At 48.9% G+C, this 22625-nt stretch overlaps 1 protein-coding gene and 1 long non-coding RNA gene across 3 annotated transcripts; both read right to left on the bottom strand.

Moving 5' to 3' along the window:
- Window positions 1–1360: 1360 nt before the first annotated feature.
- On the bottom strand, window positions 1361–12529 carry MPC1 (mitochondrial pyruvate carrier 1). The gene is made up of 5 exons (XM_031456694.2): window positions 12339–12529; window positions 5161–5164; window positions 2989–3085; window positions 2229–2361; window positions 1361–1875 (listed from the first exon to the last, which is right to left on the bottom strand). The coding sequence occupies exons 1-5, from the start codon at window positions 12407–12409 to the stop codon at window positions 1851–1853; spliced, it is 330 nt and encodes a 109-aa protein (XP_031312554.1). The 5' UTR covers window positions 12410–12529; the 3' UTR covers window positions 1361–1850.
- A 1022-nt stretch (window positions 12530–13551) lies between these two features.
- Window positions 13552–18268, bottom strand: LOC135321468 (uncharacterized). Of its 2 annotated transcripts, XR_010381186.1 has the most exons (4): window positions 17598–18268; window positions 15042–15206; window positions 14669–14826; window positions 13552–13770 (listed from the first exon to the last, which is right to left on the bottom strand). It is a non-coding gene; the product is annotated as an uncharacterized LOC135321468 (long non-coding RNA). The 2 variants fall into 2 exon arrangements; XR_010381185.1 differs by having other exon boundaries at window positions 14669–15206.
- Window positions 18269–22625: the final 4357 nt, after the last annotated feature.

The following is a 22625-nucleotide window of genomic DNA, read 5'->3' as shown; positions in this document are numbered from 1 at the left end:
GACTGCTGGCTGATGTTACCGGGAGTCGATCTGGGCAGCACCTGCTCCTGGGCCCCGGGACCCCTGAGGCTTCCAGGCAGGCTGACACCTCCAGGCTGCCCCTTGCTCCTCACCTACCCCTAGAGGCAGGCAGGACGAGTTTTCCAAGGTGAAAAGGGAAGCAGGAAGTCCAAACCCACAAAAACTAAGAGTAGCAAGTCTGGAGAGATGGCACAGGAGAGGCACAAGGCCGGTGGTTCCTCTACACGCATCTGCAGAGACTGACTTTCTTACAAGTTATGTTACTTGTGTGACAGATTAAGCAGAATGCACTGTTTGCACTTAAACCAATCTATACTCTTATTGCACCTTCCTTTTAACCAACCTCAACTCTAGAGAACTGCGGAAGAAGGAGCCTGAGGGACGGAGGATGGTCCTACCCCACCTCCCGCCACCCCCAGGGGCAGATGCAGCCAGGGGACAGGAGGACCTGCCGGTCACAGCATCTCCCAGCATCCCAACCACATTCCCTCATCTACCATGTGGGAGCAGCACCAGTCCTGCGCGCCCCTCAGGGCTGTGTGGGGCTCACAAGAGAGCACATATGAAAATGCCTTGTAAATTGTGTAGCGCCTCTGAAGGAAAAAAAGAAAAAGTGACAGAACTTAATCAGAGGGAACCGTCTGGCTGGGAGGGGCACAGGCCCTGCGGGTGTCAGCTTTACATCTGCCGCTCTCACCCGCTGTTGCCAGGGAACAGAGAATTGTGCTCATATTCAGGGTGAAGTTTAAAAACCCTAACTGCTGCCTAGCACGAACGGGGAGTCAGGACTGTGTCTTTGGGACACTTTCCGTCATTTGGTCCAACTCCTCGGGAGCAGTTCCTGGTTGCCATGCTCCACCCCCTGCCCAGAGGCCAGCAGCACATCCTGTGGGCTTGCCATCCCCACAGCAGGTGTCAGAACACCTGCCTCGGGAGAAACACAGGTCCAGAACAAGTCCCGGCTGCTTTGGGAAGTTTTTAGGTGCGGTGTTGGGGTGCATTGGTGTTCACCCATGAGAAAGGGCACGTTATTTACATCTGGGACTGTGGATGCTCCAGGAAACTGGCCACCAGCTGCCACTTCCCTGGCCATCGTGATTAATTTTCTTTTTCTTTTTCTCTCTTTCCTTCTTCCTTCCTTTCTTTCTTTCTTTCCTTTCTTTCTCTCTTTCCCTCTCTTCCTTTCTTCCTTCCTTTTCTTTTCAATTGTAGTATAGTCAGTTTACTTTTATTTTTAATCTTGATATTTTCAAGGAGTTCCATTCTTCCCCAGTAGCTGTCTTTTCAGGGCTATAGTTCTACAGTTCCTTAATAAGCACAGCAAGGTATTTAATCATGCTCATTTGACAAATATTTAAATCATTTATTGCCATTAATTACAGCATTTCAATATACACACTGCAGGGAAATACAAATATCTTTTCAAACACTGACAATGTGATCTTAGGTATGTGGCCAGCTGTCCGCCGTCTCGTGGTCATTAAAGAAAAAGCCATGATTTCTGAGTACCTAATGCTAGTGGTTACAAATTTTGTTCTCTTCAGGTTTTCACTCAGTAAATTCTAACAGACAGGACACGTACTACTGCAGATAAAGCCATCACTGGGAATCATGAACCTGATCGCATATTCGAGCTACTCTTTCTGAAGAGGACTAGAATATTCGTACTTACAAGGCAGCAGAGAGTGGGCTCAGGGGTGCTCTGCTATTTCTAGAAAAATAATCTGGTTAGTAAAAACAGCAGTCAGCATCTGTTTTTGGTGAGACTCTTCCTGATGATGGACTCTGCCTCTGGAGCCGCTGGCAGCTGGTCCCCTTGCTTTCCATTGTTATGCTGATGCCTTCTTGGTCATCCTGGAAGAAGCGCGGAGGAAAATTCAGTGAGAAAGAAAATTTCACTGACAGTCTCAGAGGCTTTGGAAGGCTTCAAGAAGGCACCGTTATGGACACTCATTTCAAGTCACAATTTTATAAACAGGCTAATATCCTATTTCAGGCTAATCTTCATGTTGCAATATGCATTGCATTAACTGCCCAGTCACTGCTTTAAGTTCTCGGCATAGTTTTGCTCCGGATCAAGTTTCCCCAGCCGCTCCCCTGAGCCCACGTGTACACAATCACACCCGGAGCCCCACCACGCCTCCTAAGAGTTTTGTCTCACTCTCCCCAGTTCCTCAGAACAAAAACATGACTTGGGATCTGCTTACTCGTGTCGGATAAGCCGTCCTCCCTGGATGAGCTGGGCGACTTCATTTGTGGCGTGGCAGGCGAAGAGGAGCCAGTTCCGAGGCTGCACCTTGTAGGCAAATCTCATGAACGTCAGGGAGTAACAGCAGAGCGCTGCCAGGGACACCAGAGACAGACGACTTACAACCTCCGAGACTGAGGCCTGATCCTCAAGAAAGAAAAGCTCTTCTGCTAAAACCTTCACAGACGCTGACGCTGCTGCTCACGCGTTCCAGGAACGGGAGACGCGTCAGCTGGTCTGGCCCCGTTAGGCGCTTGGCTACTTACTACTCACACGTTTGAGGAGCACAATGTCAGTGAGCTGTCGTTAGTTCTAACCTCTTTTTCTGTCCCCTAGAGTTGTGTGCAGTCCATTATCTCAAAGAATTGTTACTAATCCCCTCAACAATGGTTTTATGGGCAGTATCAGGGTTTCCGGTAAACCTGTTGACACGTTTTCTGAATACAGCTCAAGAGGGCACATTCTTTAACTGGGTGTACTAACTCTGAAGGGCAAACAGGACTTTAATACTTCCTCAATCAATATTTCAGAATACAGTAACCCTGTCTCTTCCTCACTGGGAGAAGCCACACCCTCAGCGCCCTCAAGCTCTCTGTTACTTGCTAACAGTGACTGCAGTGTCTGGAGCCACAGACTTGCCCTGTGGGCTGGGGCCGTGCTGTGCCAGAGGTATACGTGTATATAAACATCTTCCCAGTTATTCAAACCTGCGTCCTTACCAAAGGTCATCCGCCCACTGATGATCTCCGGAGACTTTTTCATGTCATTGATGGCAGCGATGGGAAGTCCCCAGTTGGCCACTGGGCCCCAGAAGTGCTACGAAGAAATGAGGGAAAGAAGAGGGATGGTTAAGGTAGAGCCTGAGCAGCTGCAGTTTCTTACTTAGACACCAACGTGAAATGTGTGGAAACGAGCCTGCACGCACACCCTCCGCGGCTACTGGTGGAAGCTGAGCATGCAGGCATCTGCTTGTTCAAGTATTTGCCTCTGAAGCGGCCGTTCTTACGAGGAAAGCCCAAACCGGAAGGGATTTACCAAGGCCCCTACCAACTTCCAAATGATGACTAAGTAATCTGACTGTCCCATTCAGAGAATTTTAAACTGAGACTAACTTCGTACATGAACCTAAACCTCATTAGAACTATTCTCTATAATGTAATGTTTAAATGTTATCAAAACTTTTTTCAAATTTTCATTAAGGTATCTGTCAATACCTCTTAAAATACAGACCCTAAGTTGGATACTTTTTCTGAAGAAAATAACTTAATCAGGGAAGGCATCGCTTTTCAACTCATGTGAGCTTTGTTAAGATCAGAGAACCTAAAATCTACACCAGGGCCCTAGATAATAAGAAATTAGGATTGAAAAATACTTTTGAAGTAATAGCAACAATCTATACTTTAAAAATGGGCCACGTTTTTCATGTACAACTGTAGTCACCCCAGGACACCAAAATCAAGTTGTCCCTCATTAACAGCAGTGACATCCAATTTAATTTAATTTCTGAGGTTGAAATAAGTCCAGTGACTTTTCCCATTAAGTTAAAAATTGTTTTATTTATGCATCATCTGCTTTAAAATATGAAGGAAACCACACACTGTTAGCTAAACACCCTTTTTAGTTATCAGAACATTAAGCAGTGCTTCCTTCCTGCCTATCGGAGCATTAAGATAAACTCGGCCTACAGAGCACACTTTTGGACTTGCACTTCTAATACTGACCAATAGGCACAAAATCCAAAAATTCTGTAAGAGGGAGAAACAAGGGAAGTGTGAGAAAAGATTAAATGAGAGTCACCTCTGGCGCGATCTAAGGGTCTCTGAAGCGTCCACACGGCACGCCCAGGCCTCACAGAGCTGTGCGGCGCCGGTGCTCCCACGCGGCCGCCTGGGAGGCGCTCTGGGGCCCGACACCTGAGTGACGAGCCCTGAAGCGCAGGCACTGCTGCCACAACGATCTCTGAGGTTCCGGGGTGGCTGTGAGCGTCCTCGTGCCCTCGGACTGGACTCTGCCTCAGGCACTCATTGCTGAGTGCCAGTACTCCTTGTATCTAGGGGGCCGGCCGCGTCCTCTCCCTCACCCTCACCCTCACCCTCCAGCCCGCTGGTGATGTGCATCCACCTTCCTCACCGACTCACTTCTTCCCCTACCTGTCCCCCCTTGGGTGCCACTTCACTTCCAACTCTATTCTTCCACGTGGTCTTCCTTCCTCTTTTGACCAGGCCTTTCTCCACGTTTGTCCATTCCCATCGTTTGCTGTTTAATCTCTTTCTGCTGCTCTGCCCTGCCTGGTGGTCTCCAGGTCTACGCAGCACACACACACACCCAGGGGCGTAGCTCCGCCAGGGCCTCCGCTCACAGCTGAGGCCAGGCTAAGAGACCAGGGCATAAATCTGAAACCCGAAGTGCCTGGGGGACTTCCGGTCCCAGGACGGCATTAAAGTCTCCGTGTGCTGAGTGCAGGGTTATCTGAAGCCGAGTTCTGCAGGTTAAGAGCTCCCTGTGCACTAGTGATGATGATAAGCACTGAGATATACTTAAGACGTCTCTTAAAAAGAAACTAAAAGATACAAATAATTTCAACACTAGTTACTGAAACACCTAACCTGGGACAGTTAGTGATGCACCTCTGCACCTAGGACAAGGCTTCAGCTCTCCCGCCCTGTCTGAGACACACGTTTGGTCTGTGTGTGCAGGGTGCCGGTCAGCGCGCCAGCACTGAGTTCAGGACGGACGAGAGAACCAGGGAGCCCTGGGGCCGCCCGAGCCCGTGACCTGCAGGCCTGGGGGCTGGTTGCCATTTCAGGCAAAGCGCGCCAGGCCTGCGGTCTGTTACTTTGTTAATGCATAAAGTCTGCAAAAGCCTGAAATGAAGTAGAAAGTGTTCTTACCGTACTATTTTGTGAGGAGTCACCGAGGTTCAGACGGGGAGACATGGAGGGGGAAAAAAAAAAAGATCAGATGCTTTGGAAGATTTGGGTTCTGTCAGGTTACTCTAGCCTCATGCAGGAATCCCAGATCCAGTAACAGAACTACAACAGCAGCGCACATTCTTCTTTTTCCTTGAGAAGATCTAGTGATATTTCTACTAATAACTTTGACCTAATGAAAGTAAACCTTAATTTTATGAAAAATAAACAATCCTTAGAGCAGGGCTATCCAAAGCAAGTCACAAATAGGAGCCACATATGTAATTTAAAAATTTCCAGAAACCACATTAACAAAAGTGAAAAACATGGAGTGGGGGTACAGCTCAGTGGAAGAGTGCATGCCTGGCATGCACAAGGTCCTGGGTTCGATCCCCAGTACTGCCGTTAAGGGGAAAAACAAAAGTAAAAAACAACAAGGTAATTTTATTAAGTTTATTTATTCCAACATTTCAAATTATTTTAATTTGAACATGTAATCAGCTTAGTAAGGTATTAGTGTGGTGCTTCCGGCACGAAGTCTCTGAGACCTGTGTGCTGACACTCCCGGGGCATCTCAGTTTGGACTGGCCGCACTCTGTGAGCTCCCCTGCCCCGTGCTGGTGGCTCAGACGAGGCAGCACAGGCGAAAAGGGGGCACTGCTTTGAAAATGACAAGTTGGAGAGACGCACCACGTTGCAAACTTCTATCTGCAACGAACCTTCCATTTTACTTACTGATGGATTATCACCAGGATGTAAGCCTCTAAAAATAGGCATGTAACTTTGTATTTTGTTCATGGATGAAATTCTGGAACAAGTAGGGCCTAGCATTTACAAGGCACTCAAAAAATATCTGCTGAACGAATGGAGAGAAAAATCTTTTAACATCAAGTGAATGGTTTTCCTGAATGTTAAATTTAACTCTATTCAAAACATGTTGAAAGTTTTATAGTGAGCTTTCTTTCTGAAATACCAATTCTTTCCAGGATATAGTTGAGTTGTCCTGTTAAGGCAAAAATCTTCAAGTGTAGCTACTGAAAGAATTAGTGAAATAAAATGATAAAATCCTTTACACACCCAGGCACATCCAAGCGACTCCTCCTGTTGCTTTGACTTAGGGACCAGGGAGGTTCCAATTTCCCGCATGAAAGTATTCGTTGATGGTGCTAATAATATATTTCAGATGCGTTCTGTTATGAAATATAGACAGTCTAGAAAGAGCCCGTCTTTCAATGTTAAGTGAAGTGTTTTAACAGATTATGTTTCAACTGTGGTAACAAATCACGTCACCAAGGCGGAGCTCCCCAGTGAGCCCACGCCGAGCACAGCGCCTCAACCCGGCGCAGAGGCGGCGCCCTCACCACGGCGGGAGCGTTGCCTCGTAGCTCGTGGACTGTGGCCACCTATGGTGTCACTCTCCTCTGTTCAGGATCTGAACACAGGCCTTTTATTTACTGACAAATCACCAATGGCCCTTTTTTTTTCCCTACAAAAATGTTTTAAAAGACAAGAGTTCTTAAAATCTAAAATGTCTTAAAATCTAAGATAATTTACTTTTCAATTCAGGACACTCTCCCTGAGTTGTACAATAGTTCAAACTCTACCCTATTTTACTACAGGTGACCTTAGTGCAGATTATAAAGGAAAGTGAAGAAGAGGGAATTACCCTCATACCCTCCTCAACCTGAAAATCCTCCACAAAAATGATCACAAAAATAATGCCGATCACTTAATTTTAATAGTGGTTTAATGATAATAAAACAAATGAGAATAAAGCTATTCTAAACACCACTGACAGATACAAAAATCCCCAACTCAACATCCCTTAACTCCATGTCAGAGTCATCCAGAACATGAGTCATTGGTCAAAACATCTGAAAAGCATATTTGTGCAGAGCCAAACTGAAGAAAGCTTCCTGGTATGTACTAGTTTCTGTTCCAGAATAGGATGAACTTACACAAACCACAGCTGGGGGACAGTGAGGTAGCACCGGGTGGAAAACACACTCGACTTTCTCTTTGTTCGGTGTGCTGCCTTCATTTTACTTCCGTGAAGGGTAAAAGAAAAACCCCTGAAAACGCGTAAAAGGGTTTCTTGGTTCATTTGCAGCCTTGCATTATCGTGGTGGGGAAACCCAACCTCCCCAGTTAAGACTGAAGACGCAGGTGACGATGGAGGATGGCCCTGGAATAAACTTTATCCTCTTTTCCTCCTTTATTTGGAATACTGTTTATTTGGCTCAAGGTTTCTTCTGAGCTCATTTTTATCTTCCTAATGTCTCCTGGGCACTGCCTATTTCAGTTTCTTATTTTCCTAAAATTACTGACAGTAATTGTTAGCTTTCTCTGAAAGTACCATAATTTACAACTCGCTCTTACATCACTAAAAGGACCCCAGCGACAGCCTAGCGCAGTCTGTTTCTATCACCACTGAAAGGGGGGTGAGTCCCCTACAGGCTGAGCATGCTCGCCTCCATTCATTTATTCTCACCCACTTTTATCTGATTTTCTAGTTCAGGTTAAAACGAGGAAGTGTTTTAACAATGAGAATGTGTGATATTCAGCTATATTTAGACAGTCAAAACTAAACTGGACGGCAGAAAAGAGACTCTTGTGGCCAGTTCTGCTTGAACACTTTCAGCCTCATTCCTTTGTGAAGGTCAATCACACGGCAGGGCAGCCGGGCGGCAAAGGGAGACACACAGGAAAGGTGCGCACAAAGAACCTGAACCTTCTTTTCCAAATCACTCTTGCGTGTAGCATTTCCCTTTAAATCCTAAACCCACATTCCCGTTTTGGCTTCACGAGTTTGGCGTCTCCACTATCCTGTTTGGTTGAGATGCCAGTTTTTCCATCTGGCAAGTGAAGGGTTGGACGAGCTGACATCTGAGGCCCACGCCAGCTCTCGTGTTCTACAGCCGGGAAAGATCCCGGCGTCCCAGGGCGACTTCTCACCTGGCTAGTGAACATAAATTCCTAAAGCTCTCCTGGAAGCTCGGAAGTTAAACTTAACTTAGAATAGAACACTGTATTAACTGGAGAATACTCATCGTCAGCATCTAACTGACCTCAGATTGGTAAGAGCATGCTGATTAACTGAATTGCAAACCCTCCATGATCTAGGTTCTACTCAAGAAAATATTCTTTGCACATTTATCCAAATACATACGTGCACAGATATATCTGTTCACTTCTCTAAGGGGAGTAAATCTCTAGAATTAACATACACAGACCTTGGCTGACCCAGTCATTAAAATCTATGTCTTCTCTCAAAACTTATTTGTTCATTCTAATCTATTCTTCTTAACCAAAACTCAGGAGGGAGAATAAGAGAAGAGCGAAAAAAAGAGCTATTTCTTTTACTCCATCAATAAGGTCTGTGAAGAAACAGCTTCTTAAAAAAAAAAAAAAAAAAAAAACCTGACATGCAGGAGGCCCTTGATTGGGGATCTTCATTAAGGTAAGAAGTAAGCCGTGAAAGGAAAGACGGACGGCACCAAAAGGAGTCCCAGGAACCCAGGGATTCCACACGGAACATTAATGACAACAGGAATAAGCAGAACACTGACTTCTGTCAGCACCAGCTGTGTCACTACACAGCTACCACAGCACAGCAACTAAGCGTCCGTCCAAGGACACGCGGCTGCAGGGCAGCAGGGCCAGGGTTCAAACCCACTGCTCAAACTCAGAACCTGGGGGATTAACAATAAAGCCAACAAAAACTGTCAATAATTACATAATGTTTTTATGTAAGACCCTACTTAAATGTCCCAGTTGTCCCAGTAATGCCTGTTACAGCTGGCTTTGACTATACCAGACCCAAACAAAGTTCACACACTGCCTTTGGTTATAGCCTGTTCTCTTAATTCATTTCTTGCTGAAAAAAAAAGATCAACATTAAAAAATATACTTATAAATCCACTTTGGTGAGAAAGACATTTCAATCTTTTCCTAAAATGTAACTGACAGGAGTTTATAATCTATGTGAAATATGATTTTAAATTTTTGCTGAAAACCTCAACTACGCTGTTAATAAAATGTTTTAAATTCTCGAATGGCTTTAGCTCGGAAAAGCCCCGCACCCCTTTGGCAGGCTGTAAACAGAATGCAGGGGATCTTTAGTTAGCCAGGAGTGCAAAGTACATAGAACAAATTACTGATGGGTGAGAACAAAGGCACAGAACCTCATCTGACTGAAGAGAACATGAAATTTTCTTCTTACTGCTTGATTTGCCTTTGCAAAAGCAAAGAGGGGCTGTGAACCAGAAGAACAAATCAGGAAAAGTTCCCTCTAATAAATTCTAGGATGAAAGCACTCTTTCTAGGGGAAAAAGCTAATAAAAGAGGCTCTGATGAGAGTTTTGATACCAGACCCCAAATCTGTCTTCAATCACTGACTGGCAGCGCTGGCAGGAAGTCCCACGGCCGCTGAGCGCAGCGGGGAAAGCAAGGCCAGGGCGACATCTCACTTCACCTGTTCAGTCCACAAAAGTAACTGCAGGTCAGCAACACAGAGCTTTACATCTCACGAAACCCAGCAGAACCCTGCGGGGCCCTCCCAAATACAAAAGCCCCTCCATGTCCCCTGCTTCTTGTTTGGAGAAAAAGGCTTTAGTCTCCTAGGCTTTCGCAAAGTTCCAAAGAGCAGACTCAAGCAGTTACTAACCAGGGAAGTGAGCGGCTGCAGAAACAAAGGAAAAGCCCACACAACACAAAACACAGCTCAGCAATCGCAGCCTTACGAGAGCTCCTCCTCAAGGGGTACACGTAACAGTCCAACACTTCTCCTGTGTTATGTGCTCTGCAGGAACTAAGGCGCCCCCGAGCCCCCACCCAGGTGGAGGACAGTGACTCACTCCGACCACAAGCAGGAGACTCCAGACTAGCTGGAACCAGAAGGCTGGTGATTAAGACTCCCAAAACATCACCCTGTTACCTCACCACCAACCAGTCAGAAGAAAGCCCATGAGCTGATCGCACACCCTGCATCCCTCACAGGAAAGGAAAGTCGTCTTTAAAACCCCTCCGCGAAAGCTATCTGGGAGTTTGGGTGGTTTGAACACCGCCCCTTCTCCTTGCTTGACAAGCACTTGCAGTAAGCACTTTACTTTCACCACAACCGGGTGTCAGCAGATCAGCTTTGCTGTTTGTCGGGTGAGGGACCCAAGTTCAGTTCAGTAACACTCTTAAGATTTTAACTTTTCCAGTAACAGTACACTTTAAAAAGTGTTTCTGCTGCAAAAATAGCCGGACATAATAGAAATATACAGTGATTTGCAGTTTCCAAGTACTTTCACGTCCCTCATCCAGTTCAATTTTCTCAACAACACAACCAGATGTGGCATTATCATTAAACCCATTTCAGAGACAGGGTAACTAAAGTCCATGCGGACTGACTTCTCTGAATCCTAGTCCGGTGCCTAACCAAGTAGCACTTCCCTGGACATAGCAATCCTCTTCTTTTCCTCATGTAGTCAGAGCTTAATTCAATTAAAATAATGCTTCTACATAAAAAACTATATAAATATTGAAGCTACATGAAGTTAATCTTTGAAAAAAAGGTTAGACCATGTGTATCAAAGTATTCAACTGAAAGGCTGGCTCTCAGAAACCTATCTAGTAGAAAAAAACATAAATTTAGGAAAGCAGGGCTAACTCTCTTCCTTGAAAATACATATATTTTACAAATTCTTCCTATGTAATAGAACGGTAGGTAATCATCAAAACATTTCATATAAGGATAAGATGTAATCACCTTATTCTTAATTATATCATACACTTCTAACCTTAGCTGTACTTAACTATTAGGAAGGCTCATACAAAGGAGAAAAATCAGCTTAAAAAAAAAAAAAAACCAAGGTGCTATTTAAAGCCATAGAAAAACTGAACTTCAGGGACTAGGAACACATTCTCACATTACAACTTTGTTCAGATTTTTCCAGCACATTAATCTGACAAACGCGCTGCTCCCCAGTATTAAACATCTATTTTAATTAATCACAGTCCTATTTAAGTACAGAAAGTTCATTTTTGGAAAGTCAAGTGTGAAGCTTCTGTTTCCAAATTTATTCCATCACATGGCAGACAATTATTTTTCTTACCTACTGCTTTTTAAAACTAGAAGTAAACAGTATTTGCAATAAAATCCAAGATTAAAATAAATTAACTGCTTTTATACTAAAATGAAGTTTAGTAAAATGAAGTTGCCTCCATCCGTGCCCTTTTCAGGGCTACAACAGGGTTTATTTCTCCTCAGCTGTCAGCACTTTACGTCTTTACCAGGCTGTTCTCTATTGAAAAACATTCCTGTCCTACACTAACCTAGGTTTTAACAGTCATACAAAGGAAAACTAAAATTTATACTCCTAAATAAACTATACATAAAACTGTTCTATTAAGTATTTTGAAATAAAAAGTAGGCATCTAAAGATCAGAGGTGAAAATAAAATACAGAAAGTACGTCTTTCAGGCCTTTCAGCCCGCCAGTGCCCTGCTTCTAACTGGAACGGAAGGGTTAATGGAAACAGAATAAGAAAAAATACGCCCTTAGAGACACATTATCTTACTTTGACGTCAGAATTAAACACAACACTTCAGGTTTGACTCCGTCCCACGCCTGAAGTCCTTAAGAGGAGAAATCGGAAGGGTGAGGTCGACCCGGCAGGGCTCAGCGCCCTTGCCCGGGAAAGGAGCTCGGGCACCTGCTGCGCACCTTCCCGAGCGCGCGGAATTCCGGGACGCGCGCTCCCCCAGCCCGCAGCCGAGGCATGTCCGCCGCTCCCCTGAGCACGCACCTACCCGGCAGGTGCAGCGAGGCGGAGCCCCCGCCCCGCTCGCGGCACCTAGCGGGACCCGGCCGGGAAATCGTCCCCGCCGGGCTCTCCGCGCCCGTCTGCGCCGGAGGCCGGGGTCCTCCCGCCTGGGCTCGGCTCGGCCCGCCCCGCTGCCCCGCGACCCCAGCCCCGCCGTCCCCCGCCTCACTGTCCGGAGGACCCTGCGCCGCTGCCCCGGCCACCGTCCCGCCACCACGGCAGCCCCGCCCGGCTGCCCAGACTCGCGCCCCGCCACCCCTGAATCCCCTGCCCGCTGACCGCAGCCCCGCGCCCTCGCGCCCTCTCGTCCCGGTGGGTCGCGGGGGTCCGGCTCGGGGGACTCGTCACCTCATGAGGTAGTCCCGGAAGTCCTTGCTCCGGACATAGTCCGCCGCCTTCCGCACCAGCGCGCCCGCCATGGCCGTGCCGGACACAGGGCCGCCCGCAGTGCCCTCGCCGTCGCTCCTCGGAGCCCAATGACACCGAGCGGCCCGGACAGCGCGGACACCGCAACCGCCCGGCAGCCTGCCTCACGACAGCTCGGCCCGCCTTACGGCCGCCGCCCGCCGCCCGGCTCTCGGCCTGTGGGAGGGCACAGGGCGGGAGGCCGGGGCGCGGATTGGCTGGTGCGCGCCGCACACCTCCTTCCCGCCCCTCAGAGGCGCGGGGGTGAGGGGGCGAAGCCCGCTGCCGTAAAACGTCCGGGGCCGGGCGGCGATTGGCTGGCGGTTGCTAGGCACCCGCGCTCGCGCGCTCCGGGCGTGCAGGTGACAGTCCCGGGGCGCGCGGGTCTCTCCCTGTCGCCCCCAAGGGCACGCGGCCCGCATCCCCGTGGGCCTTTACAGCGCCCGCGAATCCCCGCGCAGCCGCCCGGGGCCCGCAGGCTCCAGACGAGGTGGGCGTCGGGAGGAGCGCAGTAGGGCGGCGAGAGGGCTCTTCCCCAGACGCAGCTGCCAGTGCAGGCGAGCGGGACCGCTAGCTCCGGAGGAGCGCGGGTGCCGCAGCGCCACGTGCCGGGCGCAGCGGGTGGGAGAGGGAGACGTGGGAGGTTCCTTATGTTCAGGGTTTTGTCTATTGCAAACGTTTTATACCGGCCAAAAATGTAGCCGGCTGAGTCATTTAAAATGTTCTGGGTGAGGGTAGGGGACGGGAGCCCTCAGGCATCGCTGGCAGGGAAGTCCATTGGAATGTAAACACCATTATTTTTGAAAATGATTTACATATCCACCAAAGGAAGAGAGCTAAATAAATCATGGGGCATCCATTCCATCCAATACCATAGGACAGCTTACAAGAGTAAGGGAGCTGTATGTGCTAATATGGATAGAGCTTTAAGATTTATAAGACAAAAGAGTCAAGGTACAGAACTGTGTGTAAAGTATGCTAGTGTTTGTGCACAGGGACAGAGAGAGTATACCATTTCATGTTTCCAGAGATAAAGGAGAAATGTTAGCAGTGGCTGCCTCTAAGGATGGCTTAGAGGCTGAGGGATGAAGGGAAACTCTTCACTGTATACTCTTCCTTTTGAAGCTTGTACAATGAGCATATACTAGCCGTTCAAAATAAATAGTGTGAAAGAAGAAAAGAAATGCCTTTGAGAATTCAAATAGCAATCGTTTCATTGAATCAGATTTATTTTCTGTTAGGATGTCTATGAGTCACATCTGACCTTGGTCATCTGTGAAAGCACATCTCGGTACACAGCACTGCAACCTCATAGTGACACCAGGAAGGTCATTATATTTCCACTGGAGCTTCATGGCGGAGGTAGGACTGTGACCTAAGAGAAGCAAAGAGGTCTTGATCATTCGTTGTATTCCTATTAATAGCTACCGCTGTTGACCACTAGGCACTTTTCAAACATAATTTCTTCTCACGTCAACCCAGAAGGTGAGTGCAAGGAAACTGAGTGGCTTCTTGAATAAAACCAAACCACTTCTGCACCCACCTGCCCTGTGAGAAGGGCTCCTGGATTGAATCACGGTTCAGGCTTGCTCCACATCTAAAGCAGCAGAGACGCATTCCCCTGGAAGAAGCCCTCTTGGCTGCAACATTTGAAACAGTGGAGAAAGTATGGTTCTCAAAGTAAGAGAACAGGGTTCAGATCCCAGGTTCGCTACTTAGTAGGACATTAATATGTTCCTTTGGCCAGTGTATTCCTTTACTTAAATACTCCAGCTCACACTCCTCCACACAGTGAGGAACCAACAGAAAGCTCAAAGGCCCCACTGAGGCCCGAACAGGAAAACTCAGTCTTCCGAGAGGTGAGGACAGTAACTGGGGCAGGTGCCCTCAGCACCGTTTCTGCAAGCGTTGTCCCTGACCACCTGCCTCAGAACCGCTTACGGCTCCTTAACAACGAAGCTCTCTAGAACCCCCAGCTCTGAGGCTGGGGGTCTAGGAATTTGCGGTTGATTCTTCCGATAGCTCAAGTTTTAGACCCACTACTCCAGAAGGAAGGAAAATATTAGGGGACAAACCTTAACCATGATTCAATCCAGGAGCCCTTCTCACAGGGCGAGCGGGAGCAGAAGAGGTTTTGTTTTATTCAAGAAGCCACTCTAGACCAGTGTCCTGTTCTTTCCCATCCTGAGTCCCCTCAGGGGGCACCGTCAGGGTCGCTTCAGAGCCCGGGCTCAGTTGTTTGTCTTTGTTTTTGAATTAGGGAGAGCACGTACCTTGTGCCACCCGTCAATCCTGTGAGCACTGTCCGCTCTCGTGGAGGACAGAGGCAGAGTCTGTGTGGATTTCTGTCCTTGGAGGACAGTCAGAGGGCTCAGGACTCTCTGGGTCCTTGTCTCTGCTTCTCCTGCATGATCATTTGGTTCCATGTGTGCTGAAAACCAGGTTGGGGGAAGCCAAGTCAACAGACTGAGTAGCTCCATCTCTGACACAGACTTAGCCGGTGCTGGGAGCCAGCCTCCTTCTCAGCCTTCTCTGCTCCTGCAGGCAGAGCTGGACCCGAATGGTGTGGGACAGGCTCTGGGGTTGTGCTTGCAGGAGTCTGGAAAGCCCTCTCTCATTTCCTTCTGACACTGAACGAAATTCTACCTTTGTGAGGATGCTCTTGAAGACAATAGGGGCTGTGCGGGCAGGACAGGAAGCCATCCTTGGGGGTGAGGGGGTGGGTCCCACTGGCTACACACAGGACAATCCGAGTATCAAAAGGATGGTGATGACAGACGATGGAAATGTGCATTCTGTGAGGTCATGATCCTTGGGGGAAACGAAGACGGAAAGAAAGACCACAGAATCATAAATCTGATAAGGGACTTGTATCTAAAATATTTAAAGAACTTTTACAGCTTTTACACTAATGCAAAGACAAATAACCCCATTAAATAACAAGCAAAGATTTGAATAGACGACATTTCTCCAAAAAAGATGTACAAATGGCCAACAAACACATGGAAAGATGCTCAACATCATTAGCAATCGAGGAAATGATCATCAAAACCATAAGGAGATACCCCTTCAGACTCTCCAGAATAGCTACAAAAAAAACCCAAAACAAAACAGGAAACAAGTGTCAGTGAGGATGTAGACGAGCAGGACCCCTCGTGCACACTGGTGGGGGTGGAAGATGGTTCATCTCCTCTGGAAAACAGTCTAGCAGTTTTTCAAATGATTAAACACAGTTGTCACACGGCTCAGCAATCCCACTGCTAGGCATACACCCGAGAGGAATGACAACAGCATAGGTCCTCACAAAAACTTGTATACCAACGCTCAGAGCAGCATCAGAAATAACAGCGAAAAAGTGAAGACAACCCAAGTGTCGAATTGACTGGTGAGTAGATGAATGTAATTTGGACTTTCCATACAGTGCAATAGTGGTCAGCAATAAGAAGAAATGAAGTTCTGACACGTGCTTCAACAAGGACGGAGCTTGCAAACACTACGCTAAAGTAAAAGAAGCCAGACACAGAGGCCCACGTGTCCTGTGATTCCTCTTCTGTGAAGCACCCAGAGCAGGCAAAGCCACAGAGACGGTGAGCTGACTGGTGGCTGCCTAGGGCTGACTGCACAACTGTGACCATGGTATAAACCATTGAATTGTGCACTTTAAAGGGCGGAACTTTATGATATGTGAATTATATCCCAATAAAGTTTTTTTTTTTATAAAATATTAACAGAAAAAAATCTTTAAAAAGACATATAGAAAAGCCAACAGAAGTCCGGAAACTCTGTTGTTGTAATCAGTGCACTAAGTCTTTTGGGAATTAAAAGGAAAGAAGCATTTGTCTGTCTGAACTATTTCAGACCTAGTGGTGAAGGAAAGCTCTCCTTTCCAGAATAAGTCCAGGTAATAAATACGAAGGAATGGCAGGATTAAAACACCAGTTTGTAATCCCCAGTGAAATACTGATTCAGACAAAAATCAAGGATGCTAACCTATTCAGTAAAGGAGTGGGAACTGGGTCTTCAAAGGGCAGCAGTGTTGTCCTGGGGGCGATTTGCTGGTCTAAAAGGGGAAATGCAAATTTACAACGAGGCAGGCAGCTAAAGCCACTCAGCATAACCACAGATGCTAAACGCGTCCTGCATCCTGCATCCTGCATCCTGCATCCCCCGTCCCGCATCCGCATCCCGAGGGCAGGAGGCAACAGCCAGTCGGCAGCGCCTGTCGTGTGTCCACCCCACATCTTGAATCTGAATGCATCCAGGCTGCGGGTCTATCCTTCAGTTCCCAGGAACCGACAGGGTTAGAGGAACTAGTCAAGGGAACCTATGAGGACATGATCCAGCTTCCCCAGTAAGTGGAACACTTAATAGGTCAGTGGAACAGCAGAACTCCCCTCTTCCATGCGGGGGACAGTCTGGATCAGCTGCGCCCAACAGAAACGTAACAGGAGCCACAGCCTGAACTTGGAGTTTTTAGTAGCCACATTAAAAATATAAAAAGAAATAGGTGAAGTTAATTTTAATAACACAGTCTATTTAGCCCAATATATCCAAAATATTATTTCAATATATAATCAATAAAAATATTATTGAAATATTTCATTTTCTTCTTTTTGTACTTTCTTAAAATCAGGTGTACATTTGACACTCATGATTCACCTCAATTCAGATGCTGCATTTTTACAGGGAATACTTGATCTGCACTTCAATTTCATAGAATTTACAGTTGCAAAAAGTATATTCACACACCCAAGTTGTTCCAAACACAGTGAAACAATTCCAAACGTGAAACGAGCACCCAAAGAAAAAAATCATTTCCTTTAACATTTGTGTTCATACTGACAAAACTAACATACTTTTCTCGAAGAACTTACTTTGTAGGAAAAGCATATCAGATTCAAAGTTCCTGTTAAGCAAATTCCCCTGCTCTTGTCTCAACTCAGTTGTGTTAACATCAGAGTCAAAGGTTAGTTACTAAGCTGAAAAGCATCTCTTCAGCGGGGAGGTTTTTGCAGTGAACTTACGTAATACTGTTTATTACCTTTACAAACGTTCCCTATTCACTTATGTTAGAACACTTCGTAAAATCACCATTACTGATTTGTGGCTCAAAAATTTCAGTTGCAAATAAGCTCTAATACCTGTCTAGCTAGATCATAAGCTTTTAAATGAAGCTTTTACGCTTCAGGTTGTCTCACTCACCTGCAGTGGGACGTGGGGGAGAAGACACAAATCACACTGTCGTTTGTTGCTTTGATTACTGACTATTTGGCAGACTTTCCCTTTATTTCTAGAAATGTTTGAATTGGAGATAAAGGAAGAGCAGATCTTTTTAAACTCTTCCAATAAGCACCGACAAATATCATTATATTCATTGGCTTTTATTTCTCTTGATAGTTTCATAAAATAAGGATGAGTCACAGAATTGGTGCATATTTAATAAACAATTAGACAAACTATCCACGACACTCTTCACAGTGTCTCCCTCAGAAATCCAGACATAAAGATTTTCATTCTGCATCACATAATGGACAAAGCAATGAGAGACATCAGGGTCTTATTTTAAAATTCCAGTAAGTCCTGATTTTCAGCTAACGTGGCTGGCGCACCCTCCACTGTGATAGACCTTCTTTTTCACCTGTAACTGACACACGAACAGACTCAGACAACACCCCTCCATGAGCTCTGCTCTTCAGGCCACGAAGTGTCAGCGTTTCTCCTTACTTCGGAAGTCCGCTGTCGGCCGGGGGCGTGGCTTTCAGCTGCGGACCAACCAGCTCTTCACTTTTTTCACATCTTGTTCCGTATCCGGGTAGCTTAGGTGCGTTTTAGATCAGTCTGTTATTTACTTTTTTTTTTTTTTTAACCTAAATGATGTTTCAAGCAGTTGAAAAATATGTGTATTCGGGATACATAACATCGGCAGCTTTCCATGTTCTTCAAGGCCATGAATTTGCTTTTCCTGTCACAACGCAAGGCCCCCACCTGCTGTGTCAGCTACAGATCGCTTCCTTGGATACGCCGTAAAGGTTCCTTCTTGTTTTAACTAAATAACCCGCAGCCAGTTCTGCCAGCCTCCCACAGCGGTGCCGCTTCTCAGTGGGCTGGGCCTTGGAGTCTAAGGGTTCGGACGAGGCCTCGGTTATACGCCTTCTAAATGCGTACGGGACAGAGATGAAAAGGGCCAGCAGAGTGGTGGCATCTCGGAAGGCCTTACCCTAGGAGGGTGCTACTGCGACACGGATTGCTCAGAAACATGGAAATGTAGCCAAAGGTGAGAGTGCTTCTTCAGAACCTTCGGAACCTTCAGAACCTTCGGAACCCTCGGAACCTTCGGAACCTTCAGAACCCTCTCACCCGCAAGCGCGGGTTAAAGTTTGACTGGTTTCAGCTGTTGCTTTGGCCTCACGGACACGCCCACGTGGGCCGGGTCTGCGAGGCAGTTCTAAGCGGCGAATCTGAAAGCTAATATTTGCTTTGTCCTCATCTGTTATCCTCGGGCTCTTTCTATGCTTAAAAAGATGAGATGTAGCTTGGCAGAATTCTATGCTGACCAAGCAGACCCTAGCGTCCTTGGGTCATTTAACTGAAGGGGACTTTGGCTGCTACAGCCGTACAAGTGACTCTGGACGTTTCCACCTGGAGGGGACCTGGTGGGGGCCGCGCACCTCTGTGTTCCCTGCATCTCACATGGCTCCCCTCCAGGAGGGAGAACCCCAGCTTCACCCACATTCACTTCCTGAGACGTGACTGGTCCTCACGCAGCTCAGAACGACCCCGAGTTTGAACCTGCGGCTTCTGGGTGCGAAGCGAGTAAGTGCATGCTACATTTACACACCACGGGCACCAGGCGTTGGAATTAAGTTTCAGTGACTTTGGGGTGGGCTGGGGGGCAGGGGGTGGGGTTTCCTCTAACAGGTGCACGCGGCTCGGACTTCCGGGGGCCCCCACCCTCGTCTCTGCACTGCTCCGCACCTGGCCCCACCAGCCCGTCGGCAGCCTCCACCCGCCCCACAGGTGTTGCCGGCGCCCAGGGGACGTCAGGTAGTGCACCTGGGGGTGAGGCGAGCACAAACAGCTGAGGCCTCTACTCACGTCTGGCTGCAGACGCAGGCAGCGAGAGGATACGTGAATGTGTGGCTGTGCTGAGCGCTGGAGGGAGAAGGCAGGGAGACGAGATAGACCAGAACGCTGACCGGGCTGGGCAGGAGGGCTGCTCCTCTACGTGGGACCCATAAGCCTCTCTGAGGCCTGGAGGCCCAAGTCCCCAGCAGGAGCCAGCTGGGGAAGGGGTCCAGGCAGAGGGAACAGCCCCCAGACCAGGCTCCTTTAGTCTGAGAGGTAGCCAGGAGCTGTGTGAGCGACGGGCTTCTCCCGGCTGGGCCCCCTGGCCCGCGTGGCCTCCGGGGAGGCCTCCCCGGCCCGCTGAGCGCGAGCGGAAACTAAGCTGCATCCCAGACGGCTCCACGCAGCAGCCGGGCGGAACGAGACAGGAAGAAGGGGCAAGTGGCTGATGTTTCCAGGATTGGCGAGGACTATGCCTTGTCAGGATGCTGCGGGGCCACCTGAGGAAGGACACAGCGCGGGGGTGGGGTGCAGTCCCAGCTCAGGCGGTGGACACGGAGCTCCTGCAGGTCTAGGTCGTCTCTCCCTGTTGGGTCCCGAGGACTGGACGGTGGGGGCTGCAGGTGCTGGTGTGACCCAGCGGGCCATGAGGAGCGCCGCGTGTCTTGGCCGTGTCTGTGCTCTGCGGGTGGAGGGAAGTGTTTCCTCAGGGGCACAAATGCAGCTCCATTGAGCTGGCCTAAAGATGACATCAGGCTGTGAGCTGCAGGCCAAGAGGTGTCACCATGTGGCTGGTGGCCTCTCCCGATGAGCCAGGGATGAAAGCGCCTGCTCAGTGGGGGGGGGGGGTGCCATGCGGAGCTCGCCTGGTGGGGAGACAGGTCGACACCGCGATGTGGGGCTGCCAGGCCAGAAGAAAGTGAAGAGACCCTCAGCCAGCTGGGGTGCCAGTGAGGGGAGGGGAGGGAGCAGCTGGCCCGGAAGGCAGTCAGCATCGCCTCCAGGGTTCTGCTGACAACGCCCCACAATCCAGATAGACGGCAGACGTCGGTTCTCCTTCAGCTCTGGAGGCTGGACATCCAAACCGAGGTGAGGGCAGGGCTGGTCTCTCCCGGGGCCCTCGGCGTGGCACATGGAAGGCTGCCCTCTACTGTGTCTTCTCAGTGTGTCTGTCTCTGGATCCAGCCCTCCCCTTTTTATAAAGATACTAGTCACATCTAACGTGGGCCCATCCCGAAAGCCCATCTTAGTTCGACAGTCTGCGCGAAGGCCCCGTTCCCAGACACAACCCCACTCTGAGGCCCTGGGGGACGGGACACTCCGAATGCGGGTCACTGTGGGGGAGGACACAGTTCAGCCTGTGACAGTGACTACCCATGATTTCCTCCCGGGTGTTGCCGCAACGCGTTTTCTTTCCCCTTGCTCCCGCGTCTCCCTGCTGCCATGTGCATGGCGAGCTGACAGCGCTCAGCTGTCTGTGATGACCTGCTCGCAGGCTCTCCCCGGGGCTGCCCTGGAAGGGGGAGCCCCGAGCTCCCAGGAGGGCCGGCTCCGGGCTTCCCGCTGGGAGAGGGTGTGCGTGCTCCCGTTACTCACGAAGAGCTGTTGCGCGTGCTGGGTGCCGCGTTACCGCCGCCGCGCGGCTTTGGCGTCTGAGTCCCCGGGGGCGGCTCGGCTGTGGCGGTGGGACAGACTGACTTTCTTGCACCGCAGGGACTTGAAGGCGGGAAGCCGCATTGCTCTGATCTTTCTCCAGCTCTGACATCCCCTGGTGACCTGGGCTTCCCCGAGCAGGTGCCCAGGTGAGAGCTGGGCAGATGGGAGCCAGGTGGAGCGGTGTCGCCCTTCCAGGCCTGGCGTGCCCCGCTGCAGTGATGCTGCCGGCAGCCCCTGGCAGGCTGAGCGGGGGGAGGTGGCCAGGGCCGGGGCGCTTCCCGGGCGGAGCCCTGCACTCTGGGGAGACCGCCTCCCGCAACATTATCTCTGTCCTGAAGCTCCCAGGCCTGTTCTCCCGAAGTTCTGCAAGGTACCTAATACTCAATAATAATCTCTTTTTCTGTTTAAGTTTGCCAGCGAGGCTTCTTGTGTCTGCGACTAAGACTCCTGCCCGACAGGCTAGAACAGTGCCGACCAGGGGGACTGTCTGCCTTCACGGCATGTTCTAGGCTCTGTGCTGTCCAGCACCGAAGCCCTGGCCTCAAGCGGAACAGGGCCAGTGTGGCCTCAGAACTGAATTTTGAATTTTATTTCATTTTAAGAATTTAAATAGACAAGCGTGGCTGGAGGCTACTCTACTGGATGGACAGTGTTATAAACTCAAGGCGGGTGGGCTTCAAGATTGACTGAGAACACGGTCAGTGGCCAAGGTCATGGGGGCTCACATACCAGGTCGAAGAGCTGGACTTTCTACAGAAGGACCAGAGCTGAGGAAGGTTATCCTTTAACATGATAAAATGATACGGGCACGACTGTCTGTTGATAGAACTTTGAGCTGCAGTGTGGACGATGGGTTTGACAGGCAATATTGCAGCTGGAAGCCTAGCCCGGGGGTCACCACTGCTGGCCAGCTGAGCAGAGAGAAGCCCGGGGTAACCGGACGAAAGGAAGGCCAGACTCAGGAGTTGGACAGGAGACACCCTTGAAAGATCAGCAGATTGATGACATGGGAGGGGCTGGGAGAGCGGCTGTGGGCCAAGTGATCTCTGGATGCGTCCTTTGGAAATGGTGTGAGTGAAAGTGTTTCAACTGAGTTGGGGAATCACGGAGGAGCAGCGAGCTTGGGAGGTCAGGGTGAAGTCGGCAGGGGCAGGGCTGACGAGCGAGTGTGACACATTGTCACACATCCACGTGGTGATGAGCAGCCCACAGTGGGCAGCAGCTCGGGGAGGCGCTGCTAGGGTGGGGCTTTGCTGTTTCGGTTCACAGAACTTAGAGCTGCACATGGTAATAAATAACGCTTCTCCCCAGGGCAGGTCCCCAGAATCACAGGGATGTTTTAAAACCACAGACACACTGCAGGTCTGTTGTCTGAGAATCTCTCCTTGGTGGTTACCCGAGTCATTGACTCACAACCATTTTCACCATTAAAGATCCCTTTCATTTTATTTATTTCTATTATTTATGTATTTACTTATTTTTCTTTTTGGGGGGAGGTAATTAGATTTA

This window comes from Camelus dromedarius, chromosome 6, assembly GCF_036321535.1.
Source record: "Camelus dromedarius isolate mCamDro1 chromosome 6, mCamDro1.pat, whole genome shotgun sequence".
Lineage (NCBI taxonomy): Eukaryota > Metazoa > Chordata > Mammalia > Artiodactyla > Camelidae > Camelus > Camelus dromedarius.
This window is presented reverse-complemented; position numbering and strand designations above follow the sequence as displayed.

Coding starts and splice junctions, on each gene's coding strand:
- MPC1 (XM_031456694.2), bottom strand. CDS start 12,409: ATGGCGGGCGCGCTGGTGCGGAAGGCGGCGGACTATGTCCGGAGCAAG. Junction 2,362..2,988: donor CAGTGGGCGGATGACCTTTG/GTAAGGACGCAG, acceptor TGTCCCTGGCAG/CGCTCTGCTGTTACTCCCTG. Junction 1,876..2,228: donor GGACGGCTTATCCGACACGA/GTAAGCAGATCC, acceptor CGCTTCTTCCAG/GATGACCAAGAAGGCATCAG.